Here is a 21,332-nt window from a genome sequence, read left to right as displayed (position 1 = left end):
TCAGGCATATTAGAAGGCAGTGAAAGTCTCTCAGACCTAATCATTGGTTCATTACTTAGGTCAATCTTTAATCAAATTAAATGGAATGTAGTGGGGTTATACTTTGCAACTGTATATACCAAAAAGTATAAAAAACAAGAAAGCATATATTTTCTATTATAACAATGTATTCATGCTTAGTGAAAGACAGGAAGTCACTATGTCTCCATCTTGTGTTTCCAACTAAATATAGGCCAGTGGTATTGTGTTTAGGAGAACAGACTTTAATTTCACATTATATTTGACACTTTCTAGGTGAGTGGGTTTATGTAAGGTACATGATTGCTCTGAGCCAGTTCTTGATTTGGGAATTAAGATTTAAAAAGTCCAGGGCGCCTGAGTGGCTCAGTTGGTTAAGCATCTGACTTCAGCTCAGGTCATGATCTTGCAGTTTGTGAGTTCAAGCCCCGCGTTGGGCTCTGTGGTGACAGCTCAGAGCCTGGAGCCTGCTTCGGATTCTGTGTCCCCCTCTCTCTCTCTGCCCCTCCCCAGCTCATACTCTGTCTCTCTCTTAAAAATAAATAAACTTAAAAAAAAAGTTAAAAAAATTTTTTTAAAGTCTAACAACTGTGTTATAAGAACTAAATGAGATAAATTAAAAAGTCCTTAAATACTACTGAAATAAATAATAACTTTGCTAAATGACAACTTCAGTGAACATCCTTCCCAAAATTAGGAATTAATTCCAACTAAAAGAAAAATAAAATAAATAAAGCAGTTATTCATATATCCCAGTAAATGCAACATAAATTACAGAGCATTAAGTTATGAGTTGATATTCAGGCATAAACCCCTATGAATATGTGTGTTACTATTTCTGAAAATATTATTAAATGCTGGAGGAGTGTTTGGTAGGGGGATGGGCTGAATGGGTGATGGGCATTAAGTAGGGAACTTGTTGGGATAGGCACTGGCTGCTATATGTAAGTCATGAATCACTAAATTCTATTCCTGAAATCTTTATTACACTATATGTTAACTAACTTGGATTTAAATAAAACTATGTGTGTGTGTGTGTGTGTGTGTGTGTGTGTGTGTGTGTGCACGCGTGCGCGTGTGTGCACGCGCACGCTCAAGCAGGGGAGGGGCAGAGAGAGAGAGGGGGAGTGAATCTTCAAACAGACTCCGTGTTCAGCAAACAACCTGACACAGGGCTGTCTCACGACCATGAGAGCATGAACTGAGCCAGAATGAAGAGTCACTCACTTAACCAACTGTTTATATTTATAATTGTATGAATTTCAACAAAACTGAGTCAGCTTAACTTTATTGAAATGAAGAAATATAAAATATTCAATTGATTTTGGGAAACAGTCATCAAAAATTATTATAAGGAAGAATAAAAGCAAATTCCAATAAACAATTCTACCAACCACTCAGTCGGATCAACTGTGGAGATTTTGTTTCATGCAGGCAGAGAAAGTGTCACATGAACTCTCATTAATTTGTCAAGAGTGAATGAGCAGTGCCAGAAGTGCATTTTAGTGTAATTATGAAGCTGAGCAGGATGTTGCCCATTACACTGAATTAAATTCTTTTTCTTTCTCTAACATATCAGGTTGAATGTGAGCAACTACTTTATTGAACAATTCCATAAAAGAAAAAGAAACAGGGTAATAGATACAATAAAGCAAATTACTTTGGAGATAGTCTCTGAACATATTTTTCTAATGACTTTCAACGCGCTTTAACTCTAAAGAAGAGATCAGTGAATAGATACACAAGATGATGAAAAAACCTACACTTTCAAAATTAATGCATCACCCAGCACAACAGAAAGTCTTTTTTTTTTTTTTAATTTAAAACAACTGAAATGAAATGGAACCGTTCAAAAGGTCCTCTCTCAGGCTGTCAAAGGGATGTTCTTTGGGACTTTGAAACTCATGTATGTTTTTAAATAGAGTCATTTTCTTACCTTGAACATGAATATCATTAACTAGTTTATCAGAAGGTCACTACATATTTACTTGATGGTACATTTTTCAGAAGGCCAGGATATTGACACATTTTAAGAACAAAAGCCCTGAAGATGCTTTCTAGTCTTCTTATTTAGCCAATGTTCAGTATTATTTTTTAATTTCAATTTCAAATGGCTCAGTGAATCTGTCTCAGGAATCCTTAGAAGGCAAGTCAATATTAATTGTGATAAAAGGAATGGAATAAAATGTGTATCTTAGTAGCATAAGCCATTAACACTTAACTGGAATAAATGTAATTAAGTGCATTTTTAGTTGGTGAGATAACCACATGAAGCCAAATTATTCCAAGAGATTTTACATGCTGTAATTGGACCATATATCCAAGTGGGATTTAATCCAGGGACAAAAAGAATAGCTTAAAATATCTGAAGTTGTTCCTAGGTAGGAATAATATTGTGGATGGTAGGCTATCACTGTTATTCTAATAATGCTGTATGTGCAATGTGAGGAAAAGCAAATGAAGATTAACATGATATTACAATTTTATCTAATGCTATTCATAGCCAGGGCTCTAATCATGAGATAAAGGAAATATAAAGTTATAAAAGATAAAGGGGGGTTCTTAAAAATATTGTAGTCCTAAGTTTGAATGATACACTTATATTGCACTAATAAATGTGCCTGTGTGGCTCAGTTAAGTGTCCAACTTCAGCTCAGATCATGATCTCGCAGTTCATGAGTTTGAGTCCCATGTGCTGATAGCTCAGAGACTGGAGCCTGCTTCAGATTCTGTGTCTCTTTCTCTCTGTCCCTCTCCAACTTGTGCTCTCTGTCCCTCTCTCTCAAAAATGGACAAATAAACATTTTAAAAAATTAAAGAAAATAAAAATAAACTGCACTCATAGACCTTTTATTTGAAAAAAAAAAAAAAGTGTTTGCTGGTCATGTCCACTGAAAATACCTAGAAAGAATGATTGAACTCCTAGTAATTATCACAGCTAGTGTCCAGATTCTTAACTTGATTTACCATTTCCTAATCAATGGAGGAGGGACTCTTTAGAGAAATGACTCAGTCCAGTTCTCATACAGGAAAGTATAGCATGAGCCTGGGAACACTTGTCATCCAAGATGGGAAGGAAGCAATCAAAGAGGAAAAGTGTACTGCCCAAAAGGAAGAGTTTTCTCACTGGCTGAAAAACATACTAGAGAACCAACTCTGACTATGCAATAGAAATAAAATAGGCATTCATCTGGGCTTTTCAGTATAAACTGTACCAATGAATGAGCAAAGAAAATGACAGATTAAGAACAGAACCATCTTGCAGTATATAATGAATTAATGGGCCCAAACATTGATCAACAATGGCTGCTAAGAATAAAAAAATAATAGTAAGACAATTGAACAAGTATTTCCTGTTAAAGTTTAAATACCATCTCTAGATTACTCTTGCAAATAAATAACCCAAACCTAAACCTGGATTAAGCCTCTAAATCTAACTAGCAACTAGAGGAAGTCATGAAGATGAGCTTGCAATCAAGTGAAGCATGACTGCACATTGCCCTCCATGAATAATAATAGATTTTCTTGTTGCCTATTAGCTGGGCTTTTAGGATAAAAACACAATATCATTTCATTATTGCAACAAAATTGATCTATAAGATATTATATACTTGAAAGTTGCTGAGTAAACCTTAAATGTTCTCACCACAAAAAAGAAATGGTAAATATATAGGTGATAGATCTGTTAGGTAACTCCACCATAGTAATCATTTCACAATATACAACTGTATAAAGTCAACACATAGTACACTTTAAACTTACACAGTGTTATGTGTCAACTGTGCCTTAATAAAGCCGAAAAAAATAAATGAAATGAACAAGGGTATCACTCTATATGATACAGAGACACATCCGCCAAGAGGGCTTCTTTACTAAGTGCTCCATTACTAGGTTAAATACACACTCATAAATTTGAGTTATGCCTACCTTTTTCTTCCATTTTTTTTCCACATTCTAACTCCACTCTTTCAGTAACTAATTCCCAAATAAACATGCATTCCAGCTGTGATTTACTTCTGCAATGGTAACTCTACCATTATCTGATTATACAAACTATCATATTTTTTATGTTAAATATATGGCCTATTTTATTTAGATATATGACACTTATTTAATTTTAACTAGTTATTATATAATATGTATTATATGTTTATACAATTATAGAAATATGCCTTATTAACTGCTTACATGTAAAAAGTTTTATTACCAAATATTAGAGAAACATAAAAACAACAATAAAGAAAATAATCAACAATAATTCACTACCCAGAATTTCAAATAAACAAAACATTACTACTTGGTGATATTTCTCATTAGAATATTAAAGGTATGATAAGTGATAAATAAACGTAAAGGCTAAGATGAAAAGTAAGATGGGCAAATTGGTATTATAAGTAAATATTGCTATATGTACTCAGGATTAAATTAATTAACCTATGTAATTAACATTAAAATGTGAACATAATCTGTGCATTTTAATAGTTATTATTTAATTTAGAATTATGAAATGGCCTTAGTTCTCAGTGCCTCACCACTAACAGATCCTAAGGATAAACAATAACAAAAAGGGTATATGTTAAAAACTTTGTATTTCCAGAAGCTTAAATATAAATTAGATTCTCAATTTTATTTTTGTAAGAAAGTCAGTTTCACAACTGTTTTTATTATTCACAAAATGTTAGGTAATTGTGATTAATGGAAGCAATTATTTTATAGAAGACAACATTTCAGGTTCTCTGTGGGATACGAAGGTGAACATAACCATGCTCAAGGGAGATTCACCATAGAGAAGAGCTAAAAGGCTACTGAGAAATGCAAGGCTTCCAGAAATCCCTCATGGTCTCCCATATAGCACAGATCTGACCTGGACTTGGCCTTGTTCCCAGGAGATCAATGAATAAAACCTTCTTTTGAGGTCAAAAACAAGTAGACTTGGAAAATTTGAGCTATAAGTGAAACTAGAGGGAAGCCAATCTTAAGAATCTGTCCTTAGCATCACCATATATGATGCTATATCCCACTCAGTTCTCTAATTATTGCTTTCTTAAGTTTTTATATCAACATTATTGAAGAGGATTGTCATATTATTTCTACATTGTTTTAAGGTTTCTGACATTCCATTTTTGTATCCTGAAGTATTTCCTTTGAGCCATCATAAAATGGAGACAAAGCAAATCAAATTTGATTTTAGTGAACTTTGCTACAGTCTGACAGAAAAGCAATGAGGTGCATTCTACTCTTCACAGCACAAATTTGTTTAAAATTTAAAGTAGGTAACTGTCATAATTTGGGGAAACAAAATCTACAGCATAGCATATCCAGCACAGCTGAGAATTAACTGAATGGGTTAGTATGAATAAAAGACATTTTCCTATATTTTTCTGAAATATACTTATAGATCAATGGTCTCATGTAAAAGATAAGTGTGGGGCAGAATTATAAAAGAATCAAACATTTTTTCATAAAGCTAATATATAGGAAAAAGGATGTTCAAATGGAAAATGCACTGGGTAACAATCTCAGAGACAGAGCTTTAAGATCTGAAGCAATTAGTTACTTTCCCGATTTGTGCTTCCGTGTAAAATAAAAACTAGATAAATACTGTATGTCCCTTTAAGCTCAAAAAAAAAAGTTCAATATATACATTATTGGCATATAGCAGAAGATGTCAAACATTGATGATTTTGATGAAATTACAAGACTATCCAATAAGTAAGTGAATATGTTCTCTATTTGTTATATAAAATAATAGGCTATTTACTCTCATATAGAAAACATACATAATATACTACTATATAATATGTATACAACATTCCCTATTACCTTGATAGCTATCTCCCAAAATATTAACATCTAAAAATTAATAATTAAATAACTTATGCTAAGAAAGTCATTAATTCATTTCTTGTATCATAAAAAGTATAATGGTTGTTATTTTAGTCTTCTAAATTGCACTTTTACCTTGTGATGGAATTAAGAGCATTCATTTCCGTTTTTAAGGGGTGGTATATCTAATAAATACATAACAGAAAGGAAAGAAAATTCATATTTAAAATTTTTAACAAAAATGTAATGATTTGCATAAATTGGACAAAGCAAGGAGCACTGATATCATTTATCATCTCTCAATGATGTGAGTTATTGTATGAAGATTTCCAAACTTCCCCTGCTCCATTTCAAATAAGAAAACTAGTAAATAAAGCAGAACTCACAAATGTGTATGAAAACCAAATGCAAACAAGAGAGTTCAATAGAAAATAATATCATGCATGGATTATAGAATATATTTTAGAATTGTATCAATGATGGTGATATTGATCATCATGAATTATACTTTTCATCTCCTCCCTTTAATACTCTTGCCACCTAAATATCTTTAAGAGAAGAAAAAGGAGAAACAGAGAGGAGAAATGAACCACACAGTGATCACAGAGTTTGTCCTGCTTGGCCTTTCTGATGATCCTGACCTTCAGATTGTGATTTTCCTCTTCTTATTTATCACATACATATTAAGTGTCGCTGGAAACCTGACTATCATCACTCTAACCTTGGTGGACCCTCATCTACAGACACCAATGTATTTCTTCCTCCGAAACTTCTCTTTCTTAGAAATCTCATTTACAACTGTCTGTATTCCTAGATTTCTAGGAGCAATTATCACCAGGGATAAGACTATTCCCTATAACAATTGTGCAGCCCAACTCTTTTTCTTTATTTTCATGGGGGTGACAGAATTTTACATTCTCACTGCCATGTCCTATGATCGCTACGTTGCCATCTGCAAGCCTCTGCATTACACCGCCATCATGAACAGGAAACTCTGCACCTGGCTTGTGCTCTGTGCGTGGCTGGGAGGGTTCCTGACCATTTTCCCACCCCTCATGCTTCTGCTCCAGCTGGATTACTGTGCTTCCAATGTCATTGATCACTTTGCATGTGACTATTTTCCCCTTTTACGACTGTCTTGTTCAGATACATGGCTCCTAGAAGTCATCGGTTTTTACTTTGTGTTGGTTGCTTTGCTATTCACTCTGGCATTGGTGATTTTATCTTACATGTATATTATCAGAACTATTTTGAGAATCCCATCTGCCAGTCAGAGAAAAAAGGCTTTCTCCACATGTTCCTCTCATATGATTGTCATCTCCATCTCTTATGGAAGCTGTATATTTATGTATGCTAATCCCTCTGCAAAAGAAAGGGCATCATTGACCAAGGGAGTAGCTATTCTCAATACCTCTGTTGCCCCCATGCTGCACCCCTTCATTTATACTCTGAGAAACCAGCAAGTGAAGCAAGACTTCAAAGATGTGGTCCATACAGTAGTATTTTCTTCAAATAAATATTTATTTGGCAAAAAAAAGGACACTCTGCAGTGTAACTAGGTAAAATCTTGAATACTATTTAAAGATATCAGGTCCTTGATAGATATTTGTTCAACGAAAGAAATAGTGCTTGAGTCAACAGACTTTTTTTTTGTCGTTTCTAAAATGAGACTGAAAGAAATCCGAATTGTAAAATCGTGCCAAGTTCCTGGATTTTATGCTTCTATTAATTACTGGGTTAAACACTGCACATCTTTCAAATGGAAAGAGACCTTCTGGATAGTAGATCCTTGTCAAGAATTAAGAACTCTTAATAGTAAGAATTAATTACTATTATGGGAGAGTAACTTCAAGTGATTTTTTGAAAAGGTTGAAGAGTTCAATGAATATTTAAATCCATACTTTTTTCATGCCTTTCAATGGGAACCCAGTGAGCACTGAACTATATCCCACTCTTTTTAGTGCTCTATAATTTTTATTGTTCTATATTATTATTTCTGAATAATTAAATTATTAATTATTAAAATAAATTCTTATTTCTGAATAAATTTGATACATACTCACTTGGAGAGCCACTTTTATGAAGACATTTTAGTATATGATAAAAATGCAATGTTTTCACGTAAGATTAAGTTGTCTCAGCATTTCACCCAGCAAGAAAAGTAGTGGGAGCATATTTTTTCAGAGAAATTCCGATTTAGGAAATTCAGGAAACCTCTCCAAAAGCTTTGTACATTGTACATTTTCTTATTTAGATAGTATGCAAAATATTCCATATGCTTCTGGCTTATTTCTTATGCCCGTCCTATCTCTTTGGGCATTATCTCAAAAGTTTCCTATTCCAATAGTGGTACAAATGTTGATAACATTTGTATAATCCTTAGTGTATTTTCCTCTAGGCCTTTGTTGGCACATGTGATTCCCTGAAGTATTTGCTGGGAGACATGGACATACATGATAAAACATGTGCCTTATGCAGGTGAAAATCCATATAGAATCCTTGTCCAGAAAGGCCCAAAGTAACTCCAAACCTAGCTTCTCTTCACTAATTTTGCTCCCATGGCTACAATGGGAAATGTGTAAAAGATTATTAGCTATAAAGTAATTCCAATATATTGAGAAAGATTGATTTTAAAACTACTGACTCTCCTGATCTAAAACTGAAATAGTTGTTAATACGCTTTCTTAAAAAAATCATTTTGACCAGTTGATGTGGTGCATTTGTATGACAAAGGTAAGATTGTAAAGTGAGGACAATGAAAAATTTCCTTTGGTTTGCATCAATTCATTAATACTTAAGTTTTCATCAGAATCCATAGAATAATTTGGGGCTGTTATGTCATCTGTATTTATCAAGGATAATGAACAATGAGGATGTTACATGTCTTGTTTGTCATAATAATATATTCTTTTATTAATTTTCTGAAAATTATTCTCTGAATTTGATTTTCCTTATTGAATACAGGTTTAATAAGTAGTACATGCTCCAGTTTCAGGCAGAAAGAGTTAGGAATTCCAATTCTACCATGAACAAGTGTCTGATCTTGTTTATGTTACTTAAGTTGTTTCATTGTCAGATTCTTCAAAGGAACATAAGATTATCATATTGAGTAAATGAGATAAGAGCCTAAAACTTTTCATTGTCTCTTAAATGAGGGCACTCTAACATGGTTTTTGGTATTTTACAATGGGGCAATATTCCCCAAATATGTTACTGATTTTATTTTGGGGAAAATAAAGATAATAGTAACCACTGTCTGGGAGTACATTTTATTAAAATTTTGTATATTTTGTATAATTTTACTTTTCATTTAAATTGGGCTTCACAATTATTCTGTGAGATACTATTGCCATTTATTAAAATTAAGGAAACTACAACTCATGTTAAGTAACTTGTTCAAAGTCACAATACTATAATGTGACTGAGTTGCATTATTGATCCATTTCCCTTTGAATGCAAAGCCCACAAGTTGCCCCAGTAATACCGTTCATTATAAATAAATATTAAGTTCTGATGCCATACATTTTTTAAGAATTCATTTCCTTTTTTAAGTTAAAAATTATCCTCAAATATATATAAATAGCTAACAAACTAAGACATTCAGGTTATAAGTAGAACATCTCTATGAAAACGTAAGGATTTTTCCTTCATTATTCTATTCATACTGGTTGGTGCTTTGATTTTACTTGGGATTCAAACTTTCCCTTTCTATAGAATTAGGAGAAAAGAAAGCTCTTTTTTTTTTTTTCCAGAGGACTCAGGGAAATAGGATTCTGAATTAATTTGAGGAATATTCTGAGGCATTACTAAAGTTATAATCTGAAAAACATTAAATAGGTTCTTCTTATGAGATTTTTTTGCGTTCAGTAACGATGAAGCTTTTGCATGACATTAGATGTCAGCAAACACAGGAATGGAAAAAATCATTCCAGGAAAAAAAACTAGTGGTTGTTACAAAACCAAACTGTTACTCAAGATACCACATTAAACCAATATTTTGTTCTCTTCTCTGACAAATTAGCCCAACATGTACACCTAACACCAACAGTGTCAAGTGAGAGAAAGATAGAGAGTTAGAAAACTGTACTAACCTTGTGGGTGCAAATTGCCTTGAATATATGTGTCACAACTTTAAGGAGTTTTAACTTAAGAAGAGAGAATTCAGCACAGGTAGTGCATAATGATAAAATTAGTTTCCAATTATATTGTGGAATTTAATCTCCTAAATATTACAAAAATAAAGAAAAACAATCTCTTAATCTTTCAAAGGCCTTTAAAAATTGTCGTTTCTTTAAATTGGACAATTTGAGGAATACTATTGTGGGGTTTTTTTCCCAAAATTTATATAGAATGGCAGTAGTGTCCTTAAAGTAATTTCCAGCTATTTATTTAACACAATAACAAGTAGCTGTTTATAGACTAGGTTAATTTCCACTTTCAATGAATGACACACTTGATTCAACAATGACATATCTATGACAGAGCCAAATTCATCCATTGAAAAGAAAGGAACAAAGGGGAATACAAAGCTTCGGACAAAAGTTACATGTAGCTGGGTAAAACAAACATGGATGAGTAGTTAGGAAGGAAAGTTTGAAATGATGTCTTGGAACCTTGGGTATATTTTTCATAACTCTACCAAATATATCACAGAAATAATTTATAGATCAAAGACTGTACACATAGCTGTTAATTATAGAGGATTATTCATTGAGAACAATGACTTTTACGATTGAAATATCCATCATACACTTGAATCACCATTCATTTGTTTACAAAATATGTCATTGTGGTGTTTGCTTCTCTTGTAAGTGCTCTTTAGCTTGTTTTTTTCAGTCCCTGAGAAATAGCAAAAGAAATGTTCATTTCCTGTGAATCTCACATGCTTTCCTAGTAGCATTACCACTAACCATCTCAGTTGGAATTTGCCTTAAATTATCAACAGCAATATTTTTTGCTAAACAGTAAAGTGAGTGGAAAGAGAACTCAGGCACATAAGAAAAAACAAGGAAGAAATTTCACAGTATTATGATGCATTATATACCAAAAATCAACAATCCTATATCTTGAAACTAAATATTCTATTATAAAACTTCTCTCAGGACACTGAATTGAATACTTTACTATTTAATGACAATGAACACAATGCAGGATATGATAATAGATTGGTTTGATTTACTGAAGAAAATTTAGCTTCACTTTAAAATGCATTGTTATTATTACTATTATTATGATTAATTATTTAGGAAAAGAAAATAAGGAGGTTTTATGTGCTGTTTCATAGATTACTCCAAGGCAGTGACAAAATAAAGCTTCTATAACTCATGTAGATAAAAGGAAATGCTCATGTAGATAAATGCTCATGTAGATAAAAGGAAAAATATAAACAGTATAATATGGAATAGAAAGCAGAATTCATATATAGAGAGATAATACTAACAACATTTAAATAGAAGAAACTCTGAAGGAAAAAGTTCTGTAAAAGATAATTTTAGTATTCATACAGTTCGGTTTCTTTAGTCTGTGACTATGTGGATCCAACCTACTAAATTTCTATCCTGCCTTCTCTCCACTCTGTACTCTCTAAAATCTGAGGATATCATGTCAAAGAATTCATTACCTCTGGCTTCAGATGAGGAGTTGGAGGCTGCAAAAGAATGTGAACCGGAGTGAAAACTTAGGAATTTTGTCACATTGTTAAAAATTGAACTTCAATGACTTTCAAATTTTGGTGCATCCACATTTGAGTGACCTTTCTCCCAACACATCATCTTTTCTACATTATACTAGTAAGTAATAATACGGAGAATTAGGTGACAGAAATGAGGAAATGAGTCACTTTTATTGGGGTTGGAAAAAGGACAAGGAGTTTCCCGACGGGAAGAAAACCCTTCAGGGAAGTGTTTTTAAAAAGTCAACAGGTAGCACTTCTATTCCAGTTATCAAACATTCAGGAAAACCTAGGTTAAAATCCCTGTTTTCTCATTCAGGTATATGATTTTGACAAGATTTTAAAAAATCTTTTTAGATTCAGTTTCCAATCTGTGAAATAAGGACTTTAAGAAAAATCATTCTATGTAAAACACAGAGTGTCGTATGTAGTAAAACCTTACTTTAAAACATTTTATCTATTTTTATTAAGTTGTCTTAAAGACCTCTATATTAAATTAAATTTGTTTCTTGGCAGAGACAAATTTCAGCACTATCTGTGTAACTGTCTTTTCTTTAATCCTTCTATTTGTGTTTTCTACTCTAGATTATACAAGAGAAGAAAAATATGAGAAACCACACAGAAATAACAGAGTTCATCCTCCTGGGATTGTCAGATGACCCACAGCTTCAGGTGGTGATCTTTGTCTCTCTGCTCATCACCTACATGCTCAGCATCACTGGCAACCTGACCATTATCACCCTTACCCTGCTGGATTCCCACCTCCAGACCCCCATGTATTTCTTCCTCAGAAACTTCTCCTTATTAGAGGTTTCATTCACAACTGTCAGCATACCCAAGTTCCTGGGCACTATGATTACAGGAGATAAAACCATTTCCTTTAATGATTGTATGATTCAGTTATTTTTTTTCATTCTCTTGGGAGTCACTGAATTTTACCTTTTGGCTGCCATGTCTTATGACCGTTACATTGCCATCTGCAAACCTCTCCATTACATGACCATCATGAATCACAGAGTCTGCATACTCCTTGTCTTTGCTTCATGGCTGGCTTCATTCTTAATCATATTCCCGTCACTTATGCTGTTCATACAACTTGATTACTGTAGGTCCAATGTTATAGACCATTTTACCTGTGATTATTTCCCCTTACTACACCTTTCTTGTTCAGACACAAAATTCCTAGAGATAGTGGGTTTTTCCTGCGCCGTGTTTACTCTAATGTTCACTTTGGCGTTAATAGTTCTGTCCTATATATATATCATCAGAACGATTTTGAGGATTCCTTCTGCTAGTCAGAGGACAAAGGCCTTTTCCACCTGTTCTTCCCACATGATCGTCATCTCCATCTCCTATGGCAGCTGCATTTTCATGTATATTAATCCATCAGCAAAAGACAGAGTGTCTCTGAGCAAGGGAGTTGCTGTGCTAAACACCTCAGTGGCCCCCATGCTGAACCCCTTTATTTATAGCCTAAGGAATCAGCAAGTCAAGCAAGCCTTCATGGACAGGGCAAAAAAGATTATATCTTTCTCAAAAAAAATGAAGAAATAAAAGTGCTATTATAATTAAAGGCACATGAGGAGCAATTAAACAAAAGTAGGGCCCTTCCAAAGTTTATTAATATCTACACAGCCTCACTGGAGTTATTTTTTCTTAATTAAACTTTTATTGCCAGCAGTTTACTGAGGAGACATATATATATATACACACATGTTTTTTCTATTTAAATTCCAATCCATCTCTCATGCATTTCCCTTCCTTTGAGCTAGTCTTCCCACTCTGTAACCATGAGACTGGCCTCATTTCTTATAAATATTTTTAAATACCAATTCTTTCAAAATCATACTTAGAAAATCAAAGAAATGCAAAGAGAGACCCAAGATCAATGAGTTAAAATTGTTTTATGATTTTACCAGGAAACACTCTTTCAAAGAATTCGGAAAATATTGTCATGTTTAACATTCTTTTTAATTTACTATATAAGTATCATAAATATAACTTAGTCTTATTAGAATGTTACAGAGACTATCCTCTCCATTTTATAGCACGCTTAGTAACTATGCAAAAAAAGTGCAATTTAAAAAATAACAATTATTTTTTTGAGAACTCTAAAAGTATTTCCAAGTACTGAGTTTAACTTTTCTGTGCCATAATTAATTGAAAACACAATTATAAATATACACTTAGGAAAAACTTGAAGCAGCCCCTATTTTTGGAACTCCATAATTACCATATACACCATATCAGCTCTTTAAAAAGCCTAAAGAAATAAATATTCCTAGATACAGATCGAGTACATATACTGTGTTTCAGTAGTGTATTTAAATGCTTGATGTTAAACAGCTCTTTTTGAAAATCAGTTAAGTTGTAAGTTTCTCATACCTTTTGTGGCTGTTTTGATATGAGAGCTTACACATACAATTCATTTAAGTGCAAAAGATGCAAAACCTTATTTGTTTCATAATATACTTTGTTAATAGAAAAATCATTTTAAGTGTGCCTGGGTGGCTCAGTCAGTTGAACATGCAACACTTGATTTAGGTTGTGGGATTGAGCCCCACATCAGGCTCCGCTCTGAGCGTGGAGCCTGGTTGAGATTCTCTCTCTCTCTCTCTCTCTCTCTCTCTCTCTCATGCACACACACATGCTCACACCAAAAAAAAAAAAAAAGTAATTTTAACAAAAATAAGTTACATACCCACTCTCACTGCTTTTATTCATTACTCTATTAGAGGTTCTATCCAGGGCATTAGCACAAGAATACTAAATACATTTAAAACTACTGGAAAAGAAGAAACAAATAAATCTTTCTTTGCAAAGAACATTATTTTCCTCCTATGGCCTTACTGCATTTACACTAAATGTTTCTTAACCCTGACATACTCCCCTCCCAGATATCTGCATGGGATAAGCCAGACATCCACATGTCCCCTCAATAAGGCCCACCCCAATGACACTACTTGAAATTTAGTGGCTCTCCACTTCCAAGATTTTTAAATTTTCTCTTCCTTTACAAAACATTAATTTACAAAAGACCATATAATGTACTAATCAATTGTGTCCATTGCTTATTGTCTGTCTTATATCCCTCACCCCATGAAAGCAGGGATCTCTGTCCACTTTGTAGACACAATGATGTGTTCCAGCAGTGCTGTGCTGGGACCTGCCTTTACACTTCCCAACAGCCAACTGTGCTTGTGTCTCCTCAATTCTGCATTCAGAAAGGCCACATCACCTGCCATGGTGGGAGACTTTACATCTTCAAAATTGATAAACTCTACTGATGGGCTCCTCACCTCCACTCGCTGAGGCAGCTGTTAAACATTTACTGGAAGTCACTATTCCTCCTCATTTAGAACATGTGTCTGCCATGTAGTGGGTATTCAATAAATATTTTTTGAATAAATAAGTTTAAATAACGTAGAATGGCTCCAGTGTCCTAGCAATCAGAGCCCTGACTAAATATTTTGTCCAACAGAACCACATACTATTTATATAATAATGCACATGACATTTAGCTTTTAAAACAATGTTCAAATAAAATGTGTGCTTCATCATAACTAGACAACTTTGAATGACAAAGAAATAATTAACTGAATATTTCTAATGCATTTGGTGCTCATTTTTTCTTTTATTTTACATTAGGACACTTGACAACTACGTAAAAATCTATTTCCTTGATTTTTCATGAAATCAATTATAACATTTCTAGTTAAGGTTTTCCTAATGAGCTTTCTAATGGTAGCAATGGATTCTCTAATGGATGCAAACCCTTGTTTTTCTCATAGAAAAATTCTTACAACTATTTGGGCTACACTTAATAATATATGAGATCCAACATCATCTGTCAGTTGATAAACTTCTGAGATTATAGATTTAATTTGTAGAATAATAGCTCAATTAAATGGTGGTGCTCAGTAAGTAGGAGGCCAGCCACACATCCTGAGAGGTGGGAGGGGACTTACCTATAAAGGATGATAATGTATCACTGAAATTAATTAGTAATATGCACTGGAATTATTTAGTAATATGATGTCAGTTAAGGTTTTCAGAGAAAGTCTTTAATAATTTTTTTAATTTATTTTAGAGATAGAGCATGAACGGGAGAGAAGGGTAGAAGGAGAGAATCCCAAGCAGGCTCTATGCTCATCACGGAGCCTGGGCTTAGATCTCTTTACCCTGAGATCATGGGTCCAGACGAAATCAAGACTCTCAACTGACTGTTTTACTGGTTCATAAATATTCTCACAACAAAAAGATGTCATATGCACAAATATAAACAAGGATTTAATGGAAGTAAATAACATAATGAAAGAAAGTAGTCAAAAGGCAATAAAAGCCACGTTAGCAGGAGCTTTGGGAAGGGTTTCCCTAAATTCAAAGGGCCAATACAGGGATAAATCTTCTCATGTCTTTAATAGGTTGTCCATTTCAGAAGGCAATCAAGTCACACTAGAAATCCATAGCAGCATTTTCTACCATTTCATTCTGCTAAAGAATTCCTCTCGGGGTTGCCAGAATTCAAAGGATATAAGGACACCAATTCTACTGAGGAAAAGTCCAGAGTTTCTGGGAGAAAATGTGAATTCCTTGTATAATCAGAAGGGTGAATTCCAAGTCCAGCTCCCACACACTCATTATCACTCTGTTTATGTATTTGCCTATTTACCTAATAAATTTGCTTTTATACTTCTTAATCAATGTTTATAAAAATGATTCACCTGTATCTTTAATGATTCTTCTCCTTGGCACTCAGATTACTTAATGAATTCCCCTGGGCCAACAAAAAGACATAGTTAAATAGGTCCAGTTCCATTTGTATGGCATACATTGAAAGGAACATTCCTTATTTTCTATTTTTCAAAGAAGCATTTGCAGCAAAATATAGCAGTCCCTGAACCTAGGGAAAATACTACTTAGATTTTATAGATGTATAATCAGAATTACAAATTATTGATTTCAAATGTTTACATGAATAGAAAGAAAAATGCTTTAATAAATCAGTGTGTTGTACTATATGAAAAGAGGCAAATGGGAGAGTACTTTACTAGCCAACCCAGGTGTAACTGAATTAGTACATGGAGCTTGATAAGAGATGAGAAGCCAGAATGAGTTGTACTACAATAAAATGTTTTCAGAAATTCATAGTATCAGTAATGAAGGATATCGTGAGTCACATATAATTAATCTACCAACAAAGAGAATTATGATCCTTAAGAACTTGAAAAAGCTAAAACAACAAACTTCTTTTGAGAGCACAATAGAAACCAAGTCTTTTGCTAACTCAATTTAGCAGCTCTGAAATTATGTAAATATTTAAGCAAATCAGATGACAAAATTTGAGATTAAATCATCCAGAAGAACCAGAGTAAGTAAATTTTTCATTCAACATATATGTCTTCATTTTATACCACTATCTTCAAAAAATATTATTTGTATATGTTTGGGGATTTATAAACTTTTCAATATTAAAAATTAAATAACTGTTTACTACCAAGAGACTATTAATACAACGTTAAAGGAGGAACACAGAAATAAATCTTGGATTGTTCATTTCTTTCTAACTTGAAATCATATTCTGTTATAAAAGTAGGGGTTATTTTTTTGTTGTTGTTGTTTTTAATGTTTATTTTTGAGACAGAGAGAGACAGAGCATGAACGGGAGAGGGGCAGAGAGAGAGGGAGACAGAATCAGAAGCAGGCTCCAGGCTCTGAGCCATCAGCCCAGAGCCCGACGCGGGGCTGGAACTCACAGACCGTGAGATTGTGACCTGAGCTGAAGTTGGACGCTTAACCGACTGAGCCACCCAGGCGCCCCATAAAAGTAGGGTTTTTAAAAAAATTCCCAGGGCGCCTGGGTGGCTCAGTCGGTTAAGCGTCCAGCTTCGGCTCAGGTCATGGTCTCACGGTTCATGGGTTCAAGCCCCGCGTCAGGCTCTGTGCTGACAGCTCAGAGCCTGGAGCCTGTTTCAGATTCTGTGTCTCCTTCTCTCTGTGACCCTCCCCCGTTCATGCTCTGTCTCTCTCTGTCTCAAAAATAAATAAACATTAAAAAAAAAATTAAAAAAAAAAAAAAATTCCCAGGGCACATGGGTGGCTCAGTCAGTTAAGCAGCCATCTTGGGCTCAGGTCATGATCTCATAGTCCATGAGTTGGATAGAGTCCTGCGTCAGACTCTGTGCTGACAGCTCAGAGCCTGGAGCCTGCCTCAGATTCTGTGTCTCCCTCTCTCTTTGCCCCTTCCCTCCCCCTCTGCTCATACTCTGTCTCTCAAAAATAAACATTAAAAAATGATAAATTTTTTAAAATTCCCTACTGGAAAGGGTGTCTGTTATTTTGATTATCTACATGTTTATCTTCCATGACAATATTGTAAAAAAAAAAAAAAAAAAAAAAGTTAGGCATTATATGAATTAAACTATTTCCAGGATATTATTTATTTTAGTAATAGAAGGAATAGAAGGGTACTTTCTTGGCTGTTCGGCCTTTTTATCAGAAAAGGAAACAAATGATAAGAGAGATATAACATCAATCAAACCCTTAAGAAAGTAATTTATGAGATGAGGTGCCTGAGTGGCTCAGTCAGTTAAGTCTCCCACTTTGATTCAGGTCATAATCTCACATCTTCTGCGTCCTAGCCCCATGTTGGGCTCTGTGCTGACAGCTCAGAGCCTGGAGCCTGCTTCAGATTCTCTGCCTCCCTCTCTCTCTGCCCCTCCCCACTTGGGCGTTCTGTCTGTCTCTCTCTCTCTCTCTTAAAAGTAAACATTTAAAAAAATTTTATTAAAAAAGTGATTTATGAGAGAATGTGAACAAAACATTCCCATGGATAGACATGTATGTTCTAAGTGAGATGATTACTATAGTGACAAGTTGTTTAATCTTGTGAAAGTTCCCTCAACTATGTACCTTCAAAATATAAAATGTGAGGGCAGCCTAAATCACTCCTATAAGATTTCAAACCCTATATTTAGATTATCCATAATCCAGACTAGTTTTTATAATATTGAGGTAAAAGAAAAATCATTAGAATATTTTTATGTTTTTATAAAAAAGAGAATAGTTACAAGCTTAATCTTGAAACATTAGAAGAAATAGCTTCTGCTTAAATGTTACCAAAAGACATTTTTTATAATCCATTGCCTGTGATTGTGTATACTCAACAATAAAAGATCAATCTTTAACTTCAGATCATGTTATTACTTGAATGCAAGGTCCAATAGAAATTGGACAGAGTTGCTGAAGGGGAACATGTGTTTTTGGCTTTCATAGATTATTCACCATCATGGACATTTTAAGATTTTATATTCTATCCTCAATCTTCTTTTAACTCTTTTATTTTCTATAGGGGAACATACATTCTCTGTTCAAAAGTGGGGAAAAATGATCAGTGATGAAAAACCACACAGTACCCAAAGAATTCATTCTTCTAGGGCTATCCGATGACCCAGAGCTCCAGACTGTGATTTTTCTCTTTTTAATTATCACATATCTATTAAGTGTCACTGGAAATTTGACCATCATCACTCTCACCTTGGTGGATTCCCATCTACAGACCCCTATGTATTTCTTCCTCAGGAACTTCTCTGTATTAGAAATATCCTTTACAACTGTCTGTATTCCTAGATTTCTGGGCACAATTATCACCAGAAACAAAACAATTTCATACAATAATTGCACTGCTCAGTTGTTTTTCGTCATCTTCATGGGTATAACTGAGTTTTATCTTCTAACTGCCATGTCCTATGATCGCTATGTAGCCATCTGTAAACCCCTACATTATACAACCATCATGAACAAGAGAGTCTGCATTTTACTTGTCTTTTGTGCTTGGCTGGCAGGATTCTTAAATATCTTCCCACCAGTTATTCTTTTTCTCCAGTTAGATTACTGTGGCTCCAATGTCATCAATCACTTTGTTTGTGACTATTTTCCCCTCTTGCAGTTATCTTGCTCAGACACATGGCTCCTAGAAGTCATTGGCTTTTACTCTGCAATAGTCATACTGCTTTTCACTTTGGCATTAATAATTCTATCCTACATGTTCATCATTAGAACAATTCTGAAACTGCCTTCCTCCAGTCAGAGAAAAAAGGCATTTTCTACGTGTTCCTCTCACATGATTGTCATTTCCATCTCTTATGGAAGCTGCATATTCATGTATGCCAACCCTTCCGCAAAACAGAAGGCATCATTGACCAAAGGAGTAGCTATTCTGAATACCTCTGTGGCTCCTATGATGAATCCATTTATATATACCCTGAGGAACCAGCAAGTAAAGCAAGCCTTTAAGGATACTGTCCAAAAGGTTATGTTTTTCTCCAGTAATTGAAGGCATTAGTAGCATTACAAGAATGAAGTGCTTGGAAATGCTTTCTATTATTCACACTTTCTCAAAACTCCCTTTCCTTTACTCAAGTTATGTGTTTTCCCCTTTTTTTCCATCCCCCTATTAAAATTTCCCAATCATGGAACTCAATAAATTTGATAATGTGAATATTGTCTCAGAATTTTCTGTGCATTCAAAAGTTTTATTCAAATGTATTTGGATGAAGTAATAAAATTGGGTTGATGATTATGATTTTGAATGGGAGTGGTTTGATTTTGAAGAGACATGGGCTTTAGGTTGATGGTAAGTGTGTAAGAGTACATGCAGATTTCTGAACTTTTCATTCTTACTAATAGAAATGAATGTCATTATAAAATTTTGATTCTATTTGTCATTTCCATGAAATCAATTCAACACAATCATCAGGGGATTGGGAATAAAATATTTATTTAAAGGTTTTAAAAGATTAGAAACTCATACATATTAAAAATCTTTAACTATTAATAATAATTAAGACGCTAATGAGGAAGGGGAGAAGAAAGAGAGACAGGGGTAGAAGATAACATAAAATTTTCCAGCAATTCCTACACTCCAGATCTATTGTTTTCTTTGTATTGAAACATCTAATCCTGACAACAACTTTATGAGGTACTTTTAATTACTATTCTTTTCGGGGATGCCTGGGTGGCTCAGCCAGTTAAGCATCCAACTTTGTCTCAGGTCATGATCTTGCAGTTCATAAGTTCTCCAGTAATTGAAGGCATTAATAGCATTAGAAAATGAAGCCCGGTGTCGGGCTCTGTGCTGACAGTTTGTGGAGTCTACAGCCTGCTTCAGATTCTGTGTCTCCCTCTCTCTCTGCCCCTCCCCCATTCACACTCTGTCTCTCACTCTCTCAAAAATAAATAAAAAATAAAAATTAAAACACTTGAAATTTCGACTCCACGTCACACAAAGAAAACTGAAGCCTAAAACAATCAAGTAACATCCAAAGTCACAAATGCTATTAAGTGGCTCATTTGCCTTTTCAGTCCATGTGTTCCTAATGGCAAAAGACATAAATGTTCTATGATAATAAACTCACCCTATAATGTCCTAAGCACAAGTTTATAGTAAGTTTATATGCCATAACTTTATTAACTATTTACTTTTCCTTCCTTGTTCATATTTTAGATAGCTAGTTAATAAACCAAAAGCATGAGCCCTGTCATATGTAAGACATGCATCACTGGGTTCTACGCCTGAAACCAAGACTACACTGTATGTTAACTAACTTGAAAATAAAAAAAAAAAGAAAGAAAGAAAAGAAAAACAAACAAACTAATAAATAAATAATAAACCAAAAGCATGAGGTTATATATTGATATTCAGCGTAAACTCCTACAGATATGATTATTACTATTTCTGAAAACATTATTAAATGTGATTTGGTGATCTCTCTTTCCCTTGATCTCTTACTATACACAACTTTATGAATTCTAAAAA

The 21,332-nt window shown here is 34.0% G+C and overlaps 3 protein-coding genes across 5 annotated transcripts in view; all 3 read left to right on the top strand.

Annotated features, from left to right (window-relative positions):
• Nucleotides 1-17,110, top strand: part of LOC109270281 (olfactory receptor 6C1-like) — a 155,611-nt gene extending 138,501 nt beyond the window's left edge. For all 3 annotated transcript variants that reach the window (XM_019454676.2, XM_053894855.1, XM_019454675.2), the window contains one exon: nt 12,101-17,110. In XM_019454676.2, the coding sequence (XP_019310221.2) occupies nt 12,122-13,069 (948 nt within the window). In that variant the 5' untranslated portion in view covers nt 12,101-12,121 and the 3' untranslated portion in view covers nt 13,070-17,110. The remainder of the gene's footprint in view (nt 1-12,100) is intronic.
• LOC109270227 (olfactory receptor 6C3-like) lies at nt 6,337-7,403 on the top strand. Its single transcript, XM_019454647.2, has one exon. It carries the CDS (start codon nt 6,429-6,431, stop codon nt 7,401-7,403), a length of 975 nt encoding a protein of 324 aa, XP_019310192.2. The 5' UTR covers nt 6,337-6,428.
• Nucleotides 17,111-17,940: 830 nt separating the features above from the next.
• On the top strand, nt 17,941-20,015 carry LOC109270282 (olfactory receptor 6C3-like). The gene has a single exon (XM_019454677.2). The coding sequence runs from the start codon at nt 18,912-18,914 to the stop codon at nt 19,848-19,850; it is 939 nt and encodes a 312-aa protein (XP_019310222.2). The 5' UTR covers nt 17,941-18,911; the 3' UTR covers nt 19,851-20,015.
• The last annotated feature ends 1,317 nt before the right edge of the window (nt 20,016-21,332 follow it).

Source organism: Panthera pardus, unplaced genomic scaffold, assembly GCF_024362965.1.
Source record: "Panthera pardus isolate Hobbes unplaced genomic scaffold, ASM2436296v1 HiC_scaffold_6, whole genome shotgun sequence".
Taxonomy (NCBI): Eukaryota; Metazoa; Chordata; class Mammalia; order Carnivora; family Felidae; genus Panthera; species Panthera pardus.
The sequence above is the reverse complement of the archived record's forward strand: the minus strand, read 5'-3'. Positions and strand labels throughout refer to the sequence as shown.

What these genes read in the sequence shown, in the direction of transcription:
- LOC109270227 (XM_019454647.2), top strand. Translation starts at nt 6,429, where the DNA reads ATGAACCACACAGTGATCACAGAGTTTGTCCTGCTTGGCCTTTCTGAT.
- LOC109270282 (XM_019454677.2), top strand. Translation starts at nt 18,912, where the DNA reads ATGAAAAACCACACAGTACCCAAAGAATTCATTCTTCTAGGGCTATCC.